We start from the raw sequence: 20,285 nt of genomic DNA, 5'->3' as shown, positions 1-20,285 counted from the left end.
GCCAACTTCATTAAGCAAGGACTGTTTATTACAAGGACTATTTATTATCAGGACTATTATCAGTTCTCAACATGTTCATAAGACTGGACAAATCTAGAAAAAGCAACTCCTGTTAAGTCAGCGGGGAAGACCTAAATGTAATTTTAGATTACATACCTTATACATTTTTTTTTTTTTTTGTTTTTTTTGTTTGTTTTTTAAAATCACACAAACCTGAAGCAGGCGGGTAAGTATTTCTAAGCAAATTTTCTTTTTTTCTTCTTTTTTTTTTTTAATTGTCTGTTTACCTTTATGCTGTCAACGATGCCATGAGGCACTATATATAATAAATATTGAGATGGCAATCACTTTGTATGGTGTTTTGTACTCGATGGTAAAGCCGGTGAAAAACTGAAACCCTACCCCCTTTGTTTCTTAAATCCTCATCAGTGTGCGGTCAGCAGCTCACAGCACCTTGTTAAACTTGGCAGATTTATGTACTTGTATTCAGCTGTGCCTTTCTGGGTCCATTGGAGTCTGCTGACAAAATGAAAACAAATTTCCTGTGCCGAAATCTTCAAACAATATTGGCGTTTATGGAAGTGTTTTAAAAAAATAAAAAAAATAAATAAATAACAAGTCCTGCATTCACAAGTATACCAGTCCCACAACCAGGTGGAAGAAGAAATTCAGTGAAAAACCAAATGGCTGACTTTTATTTTTTTATTTTATTCCCCCCCCATGTTTTTATTTAACATTAGTGGTAACAATTGAACAATTTCCTCTGGATATTTATGTTACATGCACTTAATATAAGTTACCAATGCTTTTTCTCATTGTCATTGGAGTTCAAGTATGGATCTCCTTTAAATGCCATTTGCTTTGCTAACTTGTGTCAGTAGTTATATAATCTGCATACTTGTGCATGATCTGTGGAGTGAATGTTAAAATTCATAGTTGACCAACATTCTAATCTAGAATACATAGATGATGAATTCACAGACTGACTGTAGGACATGTGGCTGTCCAATAAGACTGTCATAAATCATAGATAATAAAAATATTCAATATATAAATGCATAGTTGGTACGTCTGGAGCTACTAAAAGCCATGGCGATTCCTTGTCAGACTGATGCATGACAGCCAACCAAGTCAAGTGATACAGGTAATAGAAGACTTTCATATTATCTGGTAAGATGAGATATAACAAATGTGCACATAGATTAATTTAAGTTTTGTTAGCCATGACAAGTCTAGTTAGACAGTGTGACTAGTTGGTTTGGGTGACGTATAACGACTTGCTGTAATTAATTTCTACCACAGTAATTTAAACATCAATTTGACAGATTATTTTTTCTATTAAAAGTAGAATTGCATTAAAAACTGAATTGAACTTTATCTTCCTGTGAAATTTGTCTACCTGATTATTTTCCTGCAAACGTAGGTGTGGACAAGATGGTTCAGTGCCACTCCGAACGCGCTACGATTGGTCCAATATCACGGTGACAACTTCCGGTGCAATGGAGCACAAGATTTGAATTTAACTTCGTAGTTGCTTCCCTATTCTCTCAGCCACTCTTATTCTCTTATAACAGAAGCGCAATTGGTAATGAAATAACAAATATTGTCGGGTTCGTTTGTTTGTTTTATAAGTCGGTAATTCAGTGTGTGCTAATGGGGGAAAATGAACCAGCTAGCTCTTGTTAATGTTAGTTGATTAACGCTAGAGACCCCGTTGCTAACGGTAACGCTAACGCTGCTCAGCTAAAGGCTGTAACCCCTCAACCATATAGATATATTTTGTTCCAACCAGAAAAATTAATTGGTTAAATGAAAAATGTTTGGTAAAAACTATCAATTAGCAGCACTCTGTGGTTTTATGATGTTATAAAAAACCAGCTTGATGTTAGCGCTGGAGCAAACTTTAAATGGCTCGTGCTATTGTGTGCTATTGCAGACTTGAAGGAAACTATGAACGATGCTACGTCCAAGTCTTTTCACAAAGTGGCTAAAAGAATGGGGTGGATGGATGAGGGAGGACTGGAGGAAACGGAAAAGAAGGTTTGCTGCATACTTTTTTTAAACCCCTAAATTATCGCGGACTTCATTAAAAACTGATAAAAAACACTGGCACTATTAGCCTGGGTTGCTGGAACAGAGAATAGCTCTCAAGTACAGCGTTTGAGACAGAGGAGAGATGATCGATCGTCTCCCTTTTAGCTTCATATATCAGATACCTTTTAAGAGATACATTTTTTAAATAGTCCGTCAACCTAGGTCGACAATATTTGTTCCGCACTTTTACATCTGAGGAATTGTTTCAGCATGAATATCTCAAAACTATTAAAGACAAACTCAAACTTCAATGAATTTGGTCAAATAATAAATGTCATGGCATCACGATCTGTAATTTGGGGCAGGTGCATCAAAACTGTGTGATGGCTGGTTGTTTAAATAAATATTTGTATAAAAAATGATTTTTGAATGGAGTACAGTTGTATTTCACAATGTCAATTGAAGCCTCTAGAAACATTCTTAGTTACAAAAATGCTATTTTCATTCAACTTGTATGCTGGATTGAGCAAATATGGTAACCAAAACAAAAAGAAAAATATCAATTGATAGTCTAATGTCAAAATGTTGGTACTCAGGTAGCACTTTATTAATGTCTAAGAAAATAATTTTGTTAAATATACAGATTTTATTTATTTATTTTTTTGGAGACCCACTATGGCAGGGGTTGATTTTGTTGATTTGCATTTAAAAGTGATGGTATCACCATGAAGTAAATGATTGAAAATGAATAAATAAATAAACATTATTATTGTTGTTGCTTCTGTTTGCAGTTGATGAGTAAAATTGGTAAGAGTCGTCATGCTGGCACAAGTGGTCATGGATCAGCAAGTAAGTGGAGAAACTCTGCGTTGAGCGAATCGAGTGACGATGAATTTGACAGGTGTAAGTGTTTGGGCTTTTTAAAAAAAATTTTTTTATTAATGTACAATGCTTAAAGGTGTGACTTTGGTTTCATGTATGGATTTAATTTTTTTCCTATTACCCTTTAATGCCTTAGTTCTTATGGAAAAAGCCACACCCCAAGCTAAAGCCACTTCACACAAGCCACGCAGTCCTGCAAAGACAGGCAGGTATGAAAATGTTTTCATGAAGCATTTTGTCTTTTTCTGATCTAGATTTTCTATCTGATTTATCATTTCACACTAATGACTATATTATGATATAACTAAAGTATTTAAAAAGCACTTTTATTATTTTCAGTTCAAACATTGTGGTGAGCTCAGATGATGACAATACTGCTTTTGAAACATGTAAGTGCTAATGTCATTCTTCTGGTTAGATTTTGTCTATATATCCCACCAATACAATTTTTGGATATTTTATCTTTGCTCATTGAAGTTCTTCAGCGGGCAAAAACTCCCAATACCAAACCCAAGAAGACATCTAAAAGTGGCAGTGAGGACAGGTGAGTCCGATGAATTTTTATCCACCACTTTTATTTCCCGTCAGAAGTAAATGTTATTTACTGCTAAACATTTTCCCCCTGGGTTAATTTCACAGCCTCCATAATTTTATAGTTGACGACTACTCATCAGATGATGACTTTGTTGAGCCAAAATCATCTTTCAAAGGTAATTTTGCTGTTGTTCCTCACTTCCAGCATGATCCCAAATAATGTCGGGAGATGTCACATGCAACAATAAATGACACAGCCTTCACATTTACCTACCATTTGATCCCGGGAGGAGAAACAAATCCCTTTGGAGTTGCATCAGCAAGGCAGCCTGTTGTGTTGCTTCTAATATAACAGTGATATTGATTTAATTCATTAATGGGGAAATGAGCTAAAATCTCATCTTGGGAAGTTGCACCTGACTGATCTACGGCCTAGATTATCAATCAGTCACACCTAGTTGTTTATGCCTACGTGACAGTGTTCACTTGCTGTGTGGTTTACAAACCGGGAGAGGATTGTTCTTCACTTTGCAAATTATTTTCTGGTTGTATACAAAGCTTTTGTTGATGTATCAGGCGTCTTGTTTTTTCTAATTTCCCTGTTGCTGCTTTTTTAAATATGTGTCAGATGCATATGTAAAAGTCTGTTAATTTATTTATTTTTGTCTCAAATTTTTTTGTAGTTCCTAAGAAGACCAATACTCCAACATCCCAGCCTCAAACAAGGCGACCCCTGTCTCTGTATAATTCACCTGTCTTTGTCAGCGATGATGAGGATGATGATAATATTGTGCTGAAGAGCACTTGGAGAACCCGTCACACGAGGCCCAAGTCACTTCCAAAGACCAGTGAGAATACTCCTCCTCTGTGCAATGACGATGAAACTTCGCCGTCACTCCCCTCTCCTCCTGCTCTGTCTCCTTTGTGTCGTCCTTCAAACGGAGCTAAAACATTAGTGATCTCTCCCAAGCGCACTTTTTCAATGCCTTCCAAGCTGGATGATTCAAGCAGTTCTGAGGAGGAGTTCACATCCCTGCTGGAGAGACTGAAAAAGAAAAACAATTTCATAGGGAATTCATTCCTACCGAACAACAGCAAAGGTACGGTAACTGCTTAATTCTGAATGTTTGAATCTGACAGTCTTTTGTTTTTTTTTGTCATGCTCATATCTCTTGCTCTCCTTTTTCCAATTAAATTTAGAGAGCAATAAGGAGCCTGCTGGGACAGTCTCAGTTCCTTCTGTATCCCAAACACCAGGCTCTAAATCATTAGGTGTGAAGACACCTGGAAAATCATCGCTCTTGAAGCCAGCCGTCAGTCAGAGCGAGCCGAGACACGGTCCAACCAGCAAGTGCGTCTAGTGGATGCACTAATTGGGCACCAGATAGTGAGCCTTTTCCTTTTATACACGAACGTTTGTCTTCATTTTGCTCTGTTTGCTTCCCTCTAGGAATGTGCTGTGTAAGACCCCGGGCTGCTTCCTGCAGTCGCTCACAAATCCCAGCTCCAGCTATGTGGGCAGCTTTAAGCAGAACAAAGAGGCACTCACAAGTAAACTCTACCACCTGTACAAAACCACAGTGTTTGAGAGTAAGGTAATGAAGAGTCATTGTTTACTAGACTGTTTTCCATTTGAAGTTGAGGAATATTTAATTTGATGCACGTGACGTAAAAGAAAATCTCCAGACTTTGTGAAATACCCCTTGCTTTCACTGGTTGCCTAAAGTCTATTGGCAGCCATAGTAGAACCACCATCTGTAATATATTGTGTGTTATGTTGTTAGACATAAACAAGTCAAGGATGGGTCACATATTGAAGCTGCAAAGCTCTCTGGTTGTTTTGTGTAGGATAGCTGTTGTGCTAAATGATAAAATGCTCACTAATGAGTTTCAAGAATGAAGATATGAACTGTGAGCAAAGGCCGGAATCTCCCATGCAGTTCTTTCAATATTGATGTACAATTTAAAACTCCAGTATTCTTTTTATATTATTATTATTGTAAATTAAATATGATGAAACGCTCTGCGTAAAGAACGAAATATTTATACATTGCATTGTTTAATGTCTTTGCTAACAGGGTGAGTTTTTGTTTTCATTTATTTCTAACTTTCTTTCTTTTTAGCTCCCTGCGAATATGTCAGTGACCTGGAATAAGAAGATGCGTAAAACAGCTGGCTACTGCGTTACAGGGCAGGAAAAGGGTGGAGGAAACCGCTACGCCCGCATAGAACTGTCAGAGAAAGTCTGTGACTCTGCAGGTAATGGCTTACTAAGGTCCCCTAGAATTATTTGCTTGTCAGGGAAGCTGCGACCTTGTGGAGCTTTAGAATCTCTTACTGTGCTGTTGTTCCTGAATATGTGCGTGCGCATATATACGAGGTACCTCGTTTTGTATGACAACATTGTCTTTGTGCTTCCCTGCTAGATCGTCTCAGGGACACACTGATACATGAAATGTGTCATGCTGCAACATGGCTGATTAACGGTGTAAGGGACGGGCATGGAAACTTCTGGAAGCTCTATGCTCGCAAAGCAACACTGGCACATCCGGAGCTGCCGATGGTCACGCGCTGCCACAGCTATGACATCAAGTACAAATTCCAGTACCAGTGCACTCGCTGCAAGAACACGTATGTAAACCAAAACCACTTACTCCATTTTATGAGTCACTGTGTGTTTCCAGAGCGTTTGAGCTCATTTCAGCCTGATTAATGTCTCTTTTTTTTTTTTTTTTTACTGTGATTCCATATAGGATCGGCCGTCATTCCAAGTCACTGGACACGCAGAGATTTGTGTGCGCCCTCTGCACTGGTCAGCTTGTCTTGTTGACGCCTTCTAAGCCACGTGCTCCCACGCCTTTTGCCAACTTTGTCAAGGAAAATTACTCGAGTGTACGACAGGAGCTAGCAGGACAGAGTCATGCAGAGGTGATGCGGAAACTTAGTGCAGACTTTGCCTCGAAGACTAAACTGAGTCAAAGCTGAGCCAGTATGTGTCCTTTACACAGGCAGCCTATGAAATATCTCAGTCAGATAGTCTTACATTATTGAGCAGCTATGATTCTCAATGTTTTTTTTTTGTTTGTCTGTTGATCATTAGAGTTGCTGTAACTGGAAAAACTGATTGAATAGAAAGTAAATGTTTCTGATTGTGTGCTTGTGTAGATGATAGCATCAAACAATGTCATACTTAATAAGTGACAGTACCATGGTAAATGTCTGATATGAGCCTTTTAATGCTGTGCTGGTGCGGTTTTTTTTCGTTTGTTTGTTGGTTTTGCACCTTCAAGTCTTCAAATAAAGTTTAATTCTTTAAGATGGTCAGCACGTGCGCTAGCTACAGCCTGAACACAATGCTCAGTGTTCCTCTGCTCATTGTCATCCCGCGCTCCCCATCACTCCTCAGACACACTCGGTTCTTGCTCCTCATACACCTTCTCCTCTGCAATAATCTCCAGGTAGGTCTGCACATTTTGATTTTGGATTTTTTTTAATTAACCAAACCCTTCTTAGATATTATTCTCACAAACATTTGAGCTAAATCATCATAATCAATGCTTTTTCAGCAACTCATCAGGACAATCAAAGCAGTTATTTTAGGATGTGGGGAAGATTTTTCTGTGACCCAGTTTTTGATCTTGGGCGCTACTAATCAGGCCTTGTCATTGGTTTGTAAATTCTATATTTGTACAGTTCACTGTTTGTTAGTGACTCACAATATACACCATTTTCTACTGTCATTTACTCTGGAGAACATCACCTGTTTATTTTATGTATTTTGTTTGGAGGCCACATGACAACATACTGTTTTGGATAGGGATAGGTGTTACTTGGGCTTAACGCACAACCAGTCTGCATATATGCTCACTGGCCACTTGATTGGTTATCTGTTCAGCTGCTTATTAAAGATCGCATCTAAGTACTCAGACAAATTGCAGCAACCCAATACACTGAAGCATAGTCAAGGTGGCCTCCTGAAGGTCAGACTGGCCAGACTGCTTCAAGCTGTCAGAACTTCAGGCAACAGTGACTCAAATAATCACTCATTACAACCAAGATATGCAGAAGAGCACAGAACCTGTCAAACCTTGAAGCAGAATGGCTACAGCAGCAGAAGACCGCATAGTATCTGTGTTTAATAGCATCAGAAAAAAATACATTCAAGGTTTTATGATGCAACTTAAAAAAATTGGAGATAAATCCAAAGTCGAGCCACTCAAATGAGCAATGCTCATTTAAAAATAAAAGTAAAAATAAACAGGACACGAGGACAAATTGCTTCAATGGGTTTAATTTTAACTGAAATACTGTTGTGCTGTTTATATAATTCAATTCACAAGACATTATGTAAAACATTCAGGAATATTGATGATAAAATACGCACAAAAGCATGACAGAAAATATATTAACAATCCCTTTAAGACAATGTGACCAAAAACTGTACATAAAAAAAACAAGGACGCAGCTTCTGGACCTGGAAAGTGAAGCCAATGCAAACTGACTTAAGCCTGCATTTCCTTCACAGGCCACTAGGGGCAGCTCTTGTAGTTCCAAAGGTCTTTAAACAAACTGCTGTAGTACTTATTTGACCTATAAGCTAAGTACACAGCTTCTTCACTAAATAAGGGTCTCAGACACATGTTTCACATCAGCATGATGCCATTTTGATTCTTCTTTTTTAAAACTGTATTAGTGCAGGTATACCTATTGGTTGACAACTCACTACTATATGGTCAAGCAGTGTTGTTGCTTTCACAGTCACACCCAGGTAATGCTGAGTTTAACTCTTTAAGAGTTAAACTCAGCGTTGCCTGTTACCTGTTAAAAGCCTACTAAGAGTAACCCTTGAAGCTGTTTTCTAAACTGACTGTTGTTTTTGTACAACAAAATGACTGTGTGTTGGTCAGAATTTAGTGAGGGGGGTGTCTGCAAATGCAACTACCCTTGGAAACTATTTGAGCACTAAAGGTGGTCAAACCACACCTTTATTGATAAATACAGAGTTGTCAAAGTGGTCATTAAAGGTACGGGGAGGCATTCAAAGGTCATCTTTATGGGTGAAAGAGTTATTTAAAAAAAAAAATGAAATGGGCAAATTGTTCAAGTGAAAGCTTCTAAACAAGGTTTCACAAGGCTACATCCATGTTTTATTTTACACAGCCTTAAGGCTTTACACACCGGACGCATAAAATCTGTGCGAATATTTTGTTGGTTAAAAATATTTTATGAGAGTCACCTATTCTTAATGCAGTCATTTATATGTTTGAAACAAGCTCGATTTTTTCACTTGGCAAGAAGTGTGCTGTACCTTGAATCATGCACAGTACTGAATATACAAATAGTTAGATAACAGTATTTTACCTCAGACACTGCTCTGGGTCAGTCGGCTCTCTGAACACGAATGTGTTCCCAACTCTGCCAACAAGAGCTCAAACTGCCCCACTGACATCATGAAATATGTCCGGAAGCAGTCGTGATACAGCTTGGATGAACCCAGAACTTCCCAGGACCGACTCATCATCGCTTGATGTTGGTTTTGAGGACGAATTTTCCGCAAAAGTTTGGAACAGAAAAAAATTCTAAATTTTATGTCACTTTTTTTAAAATGCACTTGGTGTGTAATGGCCTGTAGGTGTGGGATCCAAGATGATGGTGTGCTAAGAGGCAGCTTCCCTGATTGTGAGAATTACCCCTTTAAGAGGCACAGGCACAAATCCACAGGCAGCACGGAGATGAGACAGAGCGCTCTCCAGTCGTCAGTGGTTAACAAACACCTTCACTGCATTGCAAATTTTCCCAGGAAAACCAGTATAAAAGAGCCGAAACATGAGACGGTAATGGGAGTCACCAGTATACGAGAGTGAACAGACACTGCTAACATAATGCACAAAGTATCACACAAAGCGCTGGAATGTACTACGTGTCACTGTATTGGTGCAGGCACGATGAATAACCTCTATAATATTATCAATATATATCCTTCATAAATGAATGCAGCATTCTAACAGGTAAGAGGGTGTACTCTTACAGTTTTGGCAGTATGTTGTCATGTAACTGAAAGAAGGGTGGTTTGGCATTTTGCTAGACTTTTTGTCCAAGTCTTTAAAGGTTTTGTAATGATTGTAGTTTTTGAAGCTTAAATGTCTTGACTGATTTAAAAAAAAAATTATGGCACTATACAATGATAATAAGGTTTTGTTTTCTGGATAAATGGATGAGCAGCAAAACACCCTCACTGATCCAGCCTGGTCCACCCAACCTTAATGCCTTTCATTTGCTTCAGTACAGGCAGGTTTTTTTCATAATGCGCAGGAACTCCTGCTGGTTCACTTCCCCATCTCCATCCCTGTCCGCTTCATCTATCATTTCCTGCAGAAACACACAAAACACGAGGAAATGAAAAGAAGAACTGAGAGATGGAGAAAGCAAAACAAGCTGGCTTGATAGCATTCATGAGCAAATGCTGTGTTGACATTATTCTAAACTGCCTTCACAGCCTTTGGCTTTGTCAACACAACCCACCAGCTAGATACAGTAATATGCTTTTGATATTTTATTATTAGCTCTTTTATGCCATGATGTAGAGCCTCACCTGCAGCTCTTCATCTGTCAGGTTCTCCCCAAGCTCTTTGGCTACCCTCTTCAGATTCTTGAATGATATCTTGCCCGTCTCGTCGTCATCAAACAGCCGGAAAGCTTTTAAGATCTCCTCCTTAGAGTCCTTTTCAGCCTAAAATTAGAGAAGAGGGAGAGTACTTTACTCCGGACAATACAACTCTTTAGTAACATAGAATTAAAAGCAATGCAACACATGTCTACCATTTTCTGCGTCATGACAATGAGGAAGTCTGCAAAGGAGATCTTTCCTGTGCCATCCTTATCAACTTCACCTATCATCTTCTTGATCTCCTCTTTTTTTGGTTCAAATCCCAGAGCTCTCATGGCAACCTGACACAGAGTAAGAAACGCAGATATTCAAAGCATACATAGGTAATTATCCTTCCTTAGCAGCGGCAGGATAAATTATGTATCGTATCAGTGGGACATAATAACAATTAATCTGGTCTTTAGCCGGTCTTAAAAAAAGGTAAAAAAAAAAACTTCAAATAGAAGATTGTAAGGTTGCTTCCAAACAGAGTCCATCACTGTGCAATGAGAATGAGTATTTACCAGCAGAAAAACATTTTAAAAAATGAACTTATTTTATCCCCTTATATATTTAAGCCCTTTCAAAATAGTGAACAAAGTCTTTACTTTGGGTCGATAGTCATCATTTCAGTTTAACTTAAATAAGTTTGGCTAAATAAAGCACTAAATGATGAGTGTGCCAAATAACTATATATGCAGCTAACTGTACATGTAGACATCAGGGCATGAGATATTTTACCTTAAGCTCCTTCACATCGATGTATCCAGAGCCATCAGTGTCAAACAGCTCAAAGGCCTCCCGGATCTCCTGCTTCTGTACCTCCGTCAGCTCTGGCTTGGGGGCTGTCTTCTTGCGAGGAGGGGGCACCGGACCCTGCAGGGATGGTCTCTTGGCAACGGTTGCCTGGTGGTGGGGACACAGGAGGAAAAAATATAAAGTATTGTATTCAAAACGTGTTTTCCCCCATACCTAACCACTGCCGGTTTACAAGTTATACCAGTCAGATGCCACAAACGAACACGGAATTACGTAATTTCTAAATAATGAAATATGTTCACTCACCATCAGTTGCTCTATGTGTACCTGGCAAATCTGGCTGCAGATCTTTTAGGCCAATCACTGTTTTCGTCTGGGCTGTGACGCTGTCATTTTGGGAAGGGGAAGACAATAAAGCGGTTTCCAGTTTACATCACTGCTTTAATGACACCTAGTCTGGGAGAAATATGTTATACAGTAAAGCATCGTTCTTATTTCGCTGTAACAGCCTACCTGCTAAAATGTGGATGAAAAAAGAAAAGCGCAGGCGAACCAGCTTGTGTCACGAAGCGGATGTTTGATTTGTTTACCTTTTGTGCCAGCGGACAACCAGTGGTTCCTGGACGTGGAGGAGTTAGAGAAAGGATGCACGGAGGCACAACGAGAAGTAGAAATCAAACGCAACAGTCGGGAAAAAAGCTGATTGGTTGGTGAAAATCACGGGGTGCTTTACGGTAACAACATTCACAGCAGCGCAGAAGGTGTGCTACGGATAGAAGCTGCTTGGAAATAATGTGGAGATCTGAGAAGTCATACCTAAATAGATATGATGTCATTTCATTATGTAAATGGTGTGATTCCTCGTGGTAATCAGTTTAATTTCCTCCGTGCTAGGGATTCAGAAACACACTGAGAGTCTAACACAGTCTGATGAGACAATAAATCAAGTCAAAGTCAGCTTTATTGTCAAAAACCATAAGTACAGATCATAGACAGGAATTTGAAATTGCAATGCATCCACGGCCCCCAGTGCACACTAAAGAACATAAATTAAAAATATAAAAGTAAAATAAAACGCTTATATACAACACAATATAATACAGTCTTATATAAACTCATCATTGCTCACAATAATGCACAATGATAATAATAATAATAAGGGTTAGCACGACGTGGAAAAAGCATAATCTTCTCCAGAATCAATAAAGAAGAACATGAAACGAGAAGTTATTAGTCCAAGTTATATGGAGTTTAATACTGCAATTAGAAGGCTCTTCTTATTTTATTTATATATCTATTTATTTAATTTTTTCTACACACTTTTCTACACTCTGTGATATTTGCATCATATGTGAGCAAGTTATTTATGCTTAAGCACAGATCTTGTAATATATGCACCGAGATGGTGGAGATCTGTGCCAGAGATGCCTGCAGGATCAACAAATTAATCCACGAGGCTGGAAGCATCATTGGCCTGAATCTGGATGCGCTGGAGTAAGTGAGGAGCAGAGGTTCACTGATATAGCTGCTCTCAGTCACGCACAATCCATCATCCCTGCTTCATTCCACCCAGCAGACCCAGCAGACCTCATTCTCCCTCAGACTTTCTGAACCCTGCTGCCATAAAGAACGCTTCAAGAAATCAATTCCGCTGCTCTCTGCAAAACTCACACAAACACGAGTCTGTATTATACCTTCTTGCTGTTGTTTCTCAGACTCACTGTGTGCATATTATTTATTCATGCTCTTTTGCACGATCTCAGTTTTATATATTTTTTTCTTTAGCGTCATTTTTTCTATTCTTCATTTTTATCACTGTTGTATACAGTGGCGGTCCTAGCCTGTTTGGCGCCCTGGGCGAACACTCCCTCTGGAGTTTTACGATTTATTTTTGGAGCAACCGTAATCCACATTATTTCCTTAGGGATTAATAAAGTATTCTGATTCTGATTCTGATTGTTTCAGGATGACCTGCCATTATCCAATGACACATCTGCTTTCCTGTATCTTTTGCTCGTTTCTCCTCCTCTTCTTTTCTCTTTTTTCTAAGCTGAGCACCTGATGACTTTGAACTTTTCTTGTCCATCTTCCATTGGTTTTAATTTTGCACTCCAGTATGAACACAAATCCCCCAACCCAAGGATCACCACAACATAACCTAATAGACCTACACCTTAGTTCACAGACTGGCTTTGTCTAGGGTGAATTTCTGGGATTTCGCACAACCCAGGATTCAAATCATGAATACATAATGGGCTTGGATTTACATCATTATGAATGAAATGTGCTCTATTTGGAAGCAGCCGCCCCCCCTCCCTTTTCGATGGGTTGTGTGTGAGACTTTAAATCATCAAACTGTAAATTATACATTTTAAATTGTTATTGATCCCTTTACTCCTGGTCCTAAAGTGTATATTTATTTTCTTACTCTTCTTATATTTATTGTTTGTTTACTTGCACTGCTGTAACTGGAGCCTCGTCGTATTGTCTCTCTATATACTGGACTGTATGTAGCATAGATGACAATAAAGTTTACTTTGACTTCAGCAGCGAGCAGGCGCACCGAGGACTGCCCGTGTCGCCCCTATCAAAAACCGCTACTGGTTGTATATGCCAACACGCCTCACATTATAAAGCCTTCACTCTGCTTGCAGTACTTTCATTTTTGGCAGTTGTGTAAGCTCTGTTTGAGTGGCTTGTAGAACAAAATGTTTGAAGTAAGGCTGAGATGGTTTGGACATGTGCAGAGGAGAGATAGCGGATATACTGCAGAAAAGATGTTGATTGTTGGGCTACTAAGTATCAAACATCACGATTTTCAAGCTGGCTCCTTGAAGTTAGATTTTCAAGGGGCGTGGTTTTTGAGCTGGCGGACGGCTGAAATAAGCTTCTGCCCCCTGATTGGTCAATGTGGTGGCGTTCTTTGACGTATCCCAAATACTACTGGCTTTTCGCAAGGGTCAGCTTCGTGACTTGACCAATGAGAGAGCGGTTCTCTCTCAGCTGATTGAACATTTCAGGTGGGTCGTGCGCGGTTTCCTTGGGCTCGGGTATATGACACAGGAAACAGTGTCGCATGCTTCTTGTACGAAAAGTCGTCACATTTATCTTGTCTGCGCTGAGCATCGATTTTCTCCACGCAAAACTTTTTCCCACGCTGCCTGAGACCCACCACGGTTTACTTACGTGTTGGTCACTTCTCATTGGTTTCCCATGGCTACACGTGTGCGACCGGTGAGTTAAAACATCATTATCAGCCCAGTTGTGCTTTGATATTTTATATTCACTTGTGCTTGTCAGTAATCGCCCCCCGCTTGTTTTGATACAGAGTAGTAAACGGTGTGCGGTCATCGGGGGGTCCGGTTTCTTGGGCAGACACCTGGTGGAGAAGCTGCTGGACCGAGGCTACTCTGTTTCTGTGTTTGACATCCGTCAGAGCTACGAGCTGCCCGGCGTCACCTTCTACCAGGGAGACCTGTGCGACAAACAAGTGAGGCTGCTCTTTCAGATCTCTGAGGGCTCAAAGGTCAAAAAAGAAAAAAAAAATGGCTAGACCACAAAATATTGGGTGATAATCGGGTTAAAAGGCCTTAAATTTTTGCTTATCGGGTCAGTTTAAAGAGTAAAGATTTCTTTAAGTGCAATTTTCTAATTCATTCTTGCACCAGATAACAAAACTCCTTCCCCAGGACAAACAAATGCAAACCAAATTTCACCAGGTGTCTGCTTTGTTCTGCTCCAGGCTCTGCTGGCAGCTCTGAAGGATGTGTCCTTGGTCTTTCACTGTGCCTCTCCATCGCCTGCCAGTGACGACCGTGCTCTGTTTGAGAGGGTCAACATCCAGGGCACACAGACTGTTATCCAGACCTGTATAGAGTCTGGAGTACAGGTGAGGGAGAGCATTTAGGTGCCTAAAGTTCACTCTTTAGAGAATAAGAGAAGACAAAGTGTCTTTAATGTGCAGTTTTGTTTTGTTTTTTTCTTTGCCAGAGGTTGGTCCTGACCAGCAGTGCCAGCGTGGTGTTTGAGGGGACTGACGTTAAGAACGGGAGAGAGGATCTGCCGTATGCCAAGAAGCCCATTGACTACTACACAAAGACCAAAATTGAGCAGGAGAAGGTAGGCAGGAACGTAGGAGGGTGTATTCGAGTTTGTTGGTGTGACTGGCAAGGCCCTGTAGTTGGCACTGTAGCCCAAAGGCAAGAGAGAAATTTTTATTTGTTATTTTAAACCAAAATAGGAGTGAAATGAAGGCTCTAATTTCCACTTTTTGATGCAGTCAGTCATACATTTTAGAGAGAACAGGAGAAATAATAAACTCTTCATTTGCATTTCATTTGAATGCATTTACAAGTATAATTTAGCCTCTTGTTTTCTATTGTCACATTTTTAAGCCTCATCTAGACTGTTTGTATCTGTACAGTTAGATACATAGAAAAAAAAACCCTCATCTTGATAATGGCTGAACAGAACAGCTGGAGTAATTATGCAGATTATGGAGATGCAAATGTTATTAAATATATTAAAATAAAATGGATAATTTAAGACAAATATAACGGCATAAGGAAGAGAGAAAAACGAGAAACAAAGACCTCACAGTGGATTGTGCATGAATGCATAAATACACAGATTTGTGTATTGTTTCCAATCTGTAAACTGACTCATCTCAGCAATATTATGATGAATAGATCTTTTTTTGAATTCTCAACATATTATTTGTTCCATCTGACATATCTTCCTATCTTCATTACTCAGTTGTTATACAATGGAGGGCCACATTTGAGCCATCTAATAGTATACCTCTTTTTCCATCCATCTTCTTCCACTTATCCAATTCACGGTCACAGGGGGCTGGAGCCTATTCTAGCTGTCATAGGGCGAAAGGTGGGGTACACCCTGGACCGGCTGCCAATCTATCACAGGATTAACACCTGAAGACAGACAACCATTCACACCTACAGCCAGTTTAGAGTCACCAATAGGGCTTTGGAGCGTGTTGAACCTAACCTGCATGTCTTTGGACTGTGGGGGGGAAGCCAGACTACCCAGAGGAAGCCCATGCAAGCCCACAGGGAACTGTAGCTTGCCTCCACCAGTGTGTGAATGTGAATGAATAGTGGAATTGTTAAGCGCTTTGAGGGTCTCGAAAAGTGCTATATAAATGCAATCTATTATTTATTATTATTATTATTATTATTATTATTATTAACATGCGAACAAATAAAAATTCCTACTAGCCTACTTCTTTTGCTTTTAAATGCATATATACATGCATTCTCCACATGATCTTGTTGCATTATTTTGTTAAGATCCAATATTTAATCTGGTAACATTTTAACGTTCGAGTTAATGGTTTCTATATTAACGTAAGTTAGGTTAAAAACTGTTCTTGAACCATCAGAGCCAATTCAAAGAATTCAGATCTAGTCACCGCTAGAACAGCTGCCTTATGGAAAAACAGGTTTTTGGCTTGGGTGCACAGCCTATGATACCTGACATCTAAATGATGAGGTTCAAAAGCTAAATTTGTTTTTGTTTTTAATGCGTATTAGTGCAGAGAGAGTCCAAATGTTACATTTATTTCCCTCCAAATTTTTATTCCTTAATTCTTGTTTCTTGTCCATTTGCTATTCTGTGGGTTGTCTGAGAAAAGTGAGGCCTGTAGGGGCTTAGAGCTGAAGTCTGGAAGTTGCAGACACTTTTTTGCAGCTGTATCCTATTCTGTTTTTTGTGTTTAGCTGGTCCTCAAGGCTTGTGACAAGCAAAAGGGCTTCCTCACAGTTGCAATTCGGCCTCACGGCATCTTTGGTCCTCGAGATCCACAGCTGGTTCCCATCCTGGTGGACACGGCTCGCAGGGGCAAAATGAAATTCATCATTGGGTGAGTCATAGCATTTTAAAAATTTAATAATCACTCACTTAATAGAAACAGCTTGAATATGATAAAACACAACTAACAAACTGATAAGACTAAATGATAATCAGTTCAGCAACAATCACTGCTGATGATCTGAAGGTCTGCTGATTTTAGTCCAATTCCTATGCTTCTTTGACGACATCAGTGCACGTGTGTCATAAGAGCTCAGAGTAAAGCCTGCGTCAGCAAAAAGACAAGAAAAACACCCCCCAATATATTTTTGAGGGAGCCAGCAGCTGCTGCATCTGCATGTACTGCCTTCAGCATAAAACACTGTGATGTGTTGTTTGTGGTGTGGAAGGCTGGACTCACAGCATTTGACAGAAAGTGACAACATGGAGTTGTAGGATTTGAAAGCGAGGCTTTCTTTGGTCTTGAGTGGGTTTTGATGGTGAAACAATACCGAGTTGAATCAAGGATTTTAACATTCTCTTCTAATAAACAAGTTAAGTTATCAGTGAAGTATTGGTGTTTCTGAAATACGAAGCTGAAAGCAGCCTTGAGATAGTGGCTCAGCCCACACAGCCATGTGAAAAACAAAACAAACTTGAATTGCTTTCTGTATGACGTTATCAATCTCTCACATAAAAGTGGAGGAATTTTGGCCCACTCCTTTTTACAACATTGCTTCAGTTCATTGATGTTTACCCACAACTCTGTTTAAGGCCTTCTATGGTATTTCAGCCAGGAAGGGGTGTGGACTTTGACTGGTTCATTGCAACATACTGATTCTGTTCTTTTTCAGCCATTCAGCTGTGTTTGGGATCATTGTCCTGTTGCGTAACCCAGTTTTGCCAGAATTTTAGCTGTCGGATGAATGTTCTTACATTTGACTTTAGAATACTTTTCATGGTCGACTCGTTGACTGCAAGGTGTCCGGGTCCCGTGACTGCAAAACGAGCCAAAATCATGATTCCCTCCATTACCATGTTTATGCTAATATGATGTGTTTGGGTTTTGTCAAATGTGGCACTGTGTATTCTGGTCAAACATCTCAACTTTGGTTTGGTCCATCCAAAGGAAATTGTTCGAGAACTCTTGTGGTTTGTTCAGATGTAATTATGCCAACCTATGCTGTGCTGCCGTGTTCTTTTATGACAGAAGAGGCTTTCTCCTGGCAGTCCTTACAAATGGGCTGTACTTTTTCAGTTTTTTATGAATTGTACTGTCATGAACTTTAACTTTTAACACGCCAACTTACACATGTACAGTCTGAGATGTAGCTTTTGGGCAGTTTTCTGAATATTACTCAATCTGATCTTGGGGTGAATTTGCTGAGTTGTTCACTCCTGGGAGAATTGTGGCATTGTGTTACCACACACCTGACTGCTCAATGCCAATAAAGCGCTCAAACGTTTGCTTTCATAGCAGTGCTCGCACTTGCTGATGATCAACTGTTCATGTGATTAGCAGCATCTGACAACAGCTACTTAACATTGTAATTCCTGTGAAAGCAGCATGAAAGCGTGCTACTACCACTAATTATTAGATCCTAGTACTTATTTTCAAAAAGGATGTCTTGATGGTTTTCAGTTAAATAATTAGTTTTTGTCTCCTTCAGTGATGGAACCAATCTGGTAGATTTCACCTTTGTGGAGAATGTAGTTCATGGACACATTCTGGCTGCTGAACGGCTGAGAGCAGACTCCCCCATATGTGGGAAGGTGAGTTAAAATAAAATCCACAGCAGTGGTGGCACCAAGTGGTTAACATGCTTTTCGATCAGTTAATTTACTTTAATTTTTCTCCATTTGTCTTCCAGCCATATCACATAACCAACGATGAGCCAATTCGCTTTTGGGACTTCATGTCTCAAGTATTGGTGGGTCTTGGATATCCTCCTCCCCGCTACCACCTGCCTTACAGTTTGGTGTACGGACTGGCGCTTCTCCTCTGGCTGCTGTCCGTACTATTGAGTCCTTTAATATCTTTCAAGCCAACTTTTACACCGATGAGAGTGGCTCTGGCTGGAACCCACCACTACTACAACTGTAAACGTGCCAAAGAAGACCTGGGCTACACACCGGTGGTCAGCCTGAAGGATGCGATTGCACGCACCGTAGAGAGCTATCCTCATCTCAGATGCGAGGCTTGACAGGTGGCTGGAATTAGAGACTGCTGAGACATGTAGAGCTCTGGGCATTTATACAATTAAACTCATAATGAGAATAATGTGATGTGGTAATACTAAATGGAAAATGATGGAAGTCACTAGTGATAGATAAACTTCACCATGTGAAGCATTTGTATGCCTTTTTTATTTTTCATGTAGCATTCCACCAGTAGATGGCAGCAGATGGTGCTGGTATTGGTGCCCTTATTGCAGTCTGATCATACACAAACTGCAGAGTACATCCACTCTTAATGCCAGTACAGTGATCACAGCTGATTTTTGTTGTCTTCTGTTCTTTGTACTTGTAAACACTGAGATGCTGCTCTTGAGTTTTCAAAATGCCTTTATACATTCCTCCACATGCTCTTGATAGAACATATATATATATTTACATGTGTGTAATATATGATTATGTGAATGTTTGGCCTGGAACAGACGTTGCACAAGTTTCTGACATGCTGTTAAGTGAAATCTTCAGCAATACTGTAGACAGTCTTGTGCTTACATATTTGTTCCAACTGTCTGGGCAGAAAGTCCTTTGCTGATTAAACTTGACAATGCCCTCATGCACAACGTGAGGTTTTCTTAGGAAATGTTTTTCAGAGTTTGGAGTGAAAAGAACTTGAATGGCCTTCACAGAGCCCTGACTTCAACCCTGTCACATACCTCTGGGATAGCTTAACTGGCTGATTGTAAACCAGGTCTTATTGCCTAACATCAGTGGTTGACCTCGCTGATCATCTCGTAGCTGAAAGGGGACAAATCCCTGCAGTCAGGTTCCAGAAGTATGTGGAAAACTTTTCTAAGAGAATTGACTGCACCGTCACTGCAAACATGCCCACGCAAACAAGGCTCTCAGACGCATCCTTCAGCCATAAACCGATACAGAATTTCATTGAAACACTAATTGGTTAGAAATGCATCTGCAGTGTGGGACATTACAGAAAAAACAAGTCCTAGCTTGTTTGGCGTCACGACAGAAATCAGGATTTTGACAGCCAATACATTTGGGTCTCTCTTTATTACACAATGTGTTGAAGCCAAGGGGATTTCTTTGTTGTTGTTTTTTTTTTTTTTGTAGTTGTGGTAGTTAGTGCAGGTTTATTATCTGCTCTTTGCTTACCTGGCAGCACTTTTACAAAGTTGCCCACACCTTGCCTGCAGGGCAGAGCCATCTGTTATTTTTATTTAGTCTCTGCAGTCTGCTATAACTCCAGACCTCCCCAAGGGGAACTACTGTTTAAACAACACTCTCACATCATTATGATATTTTTTTTTTTTTTTACTTTTTTGGGACTGTTCATATTCCCTATGAATATCCAACCATTCATGTCTTCATCCGGTTTGGGCTGGAACATCTCAGCTGTCATAGGGTGAGGGATGGGGAATGCACTGGACGT

The 20,285-nt window shown here is 39.8% G+C and overlaps 4 protein-coding genes across 5 annotated transcripts; 3 read left to right on the top strand and 1 right to left on the bottom strand.

Annotated features, from left to right (window-relative positions):
- Positions 1 to 1,459: 1,459 nt before the first annotated feature.
- Positions 1,460 to 6,770, top strand: gcna (germ cell nuclear acidic peptidase). Of its 2 annotated transcripts, none has more exons than XM_080901945.1 (13): positions 1,460 to 1,585; positions 1,937 to 2,040; positions 2,826 to 2,937; positions 3,053 to 3,125; positions 3,256 to 3,305; positions 3,394 to 3,460; positions 3,556 to 3,626; positions 4,134 to 4,550; positions 4,651 to 4,801; positions 4,901 to 5,045; positions 5,574 to 5,709; positions 5,877 to 6,081; positions 6,204 to 6,770. In XM_080901945.1, the coding sequence occupies exons 2-13, from the start codon at positions 1,951 to 1,953 to the stop codon at positions 6,433 to 6,435; spliced, it is 1,749 nt and encodes a 582-aa protein (XP_080758071.1). In that variant the 5' UTR covers positions 1,460 to 1,585; positions 1,937 to 1,950; the 3' UTR covers positions 6,436 to 6,770. The 2 variants fall into 2 exon arrangements, with proteins under 2 accessions (XP_080758071.1, XP_080758072.1); XM_080901946.1 differs by having other exon boundaries at positions 1,520 to 1,610.
- LOC308409309 (uncharacterized protein) lies at positions 6,768 to 7,569 on the top strand (the record flags this gene model as incomplete). Its single annotated transcript, XM_080901947.1, has 2 exons — positions 6,768 to 6,908; positions 7,017 to 7,569. The coding sequence occupies 2 exons, from the start codon at positions 6,768 to 6,770 to the stop codon at positions 7,245 to 7,247; spliced, it is 372 nt and encodes a 123-aa protein (XP_080758073.1). The 3' UTR covers positions 7,248 to 7,569.
- A 165-nt stretch (positions 7,570 to 7,734) lies between these two features.
- On the bottom strand, positions 7,735 to 11,428 carry cetn2 (centrin, EF-hand protein, 2). The gene is made up of 6 exons (XM_080901600.1): positions 11,369 to 11,428; positions 11,162 to 11,241; positions 10,838 to 11,002; positions 10,270 to 10,398; positions 10,043 to 10,180; positions 7,735 to 9,819 (listed from the first exon to the last, which is right to left on the bottom strand). The coding sequence occupies exons 2-6, from the start codon at positions 11,162 to 11,164 to the stop codon at positions 9,730 to 9,732; spliced, it is 525 nt and encodes a 174-aa protein (XP_080757726.1). The 5' UTR covers positions 11,165 to 11,241; positions 11,369 to 11,428; the 3' UTR covers positions 7,735 to 9,729.
- Positions 11,429 to 13,868: 2,440 nt separating this feature from the next.
- nsdhl (NAD(P) dependent 3-beta-hydroxysteroid dehydrogenase NSDHL) lies at positions 13,869 to 20,027 on the top strand. Its single transcript, XM_080900851.1, has 7 exons — positions 13,869 to 14,089; positions 14,184 to 14,345; positions 14,598 to 14,744; positions 14,846 to 14,974; positions 16,594 to 16,736; positions 18,334 to 18,436; positions 18,535 to 20,027. Exons 1-7 carry the CDS (start codon positions 14,069 to 14,071, stop codon positions 18,865 to 18,867), a joined length of 1,038 nt encoding a protein of 345 aa, XP_080756977.1. The 5' UTR covers positions 13,869 to 14,068; the 3' UTR covers positions 18,868 to 20,027.
- Positions 20,028 to 20,285: the final 258 nt, after the last annotated feature.

This window comes from Rhamphochromis sp. 'chilingali', assembly GCF_963969265.1.
Source record: "Rhamphochromis sp. 'chilingali' genome assembly, chromosome: 13".
Taxonomy (NCBI): domain Eukaryota; kingdom Metazoa; phylum Chordata; class Actinopteri; order Cichliformes; family Cichlidae; genus Rhamphochromis; species Rhamphochromis sp. 'chilingali'.
This window is presented reverse-complemented; position numbering and strand designations above follow the sequence as displayed.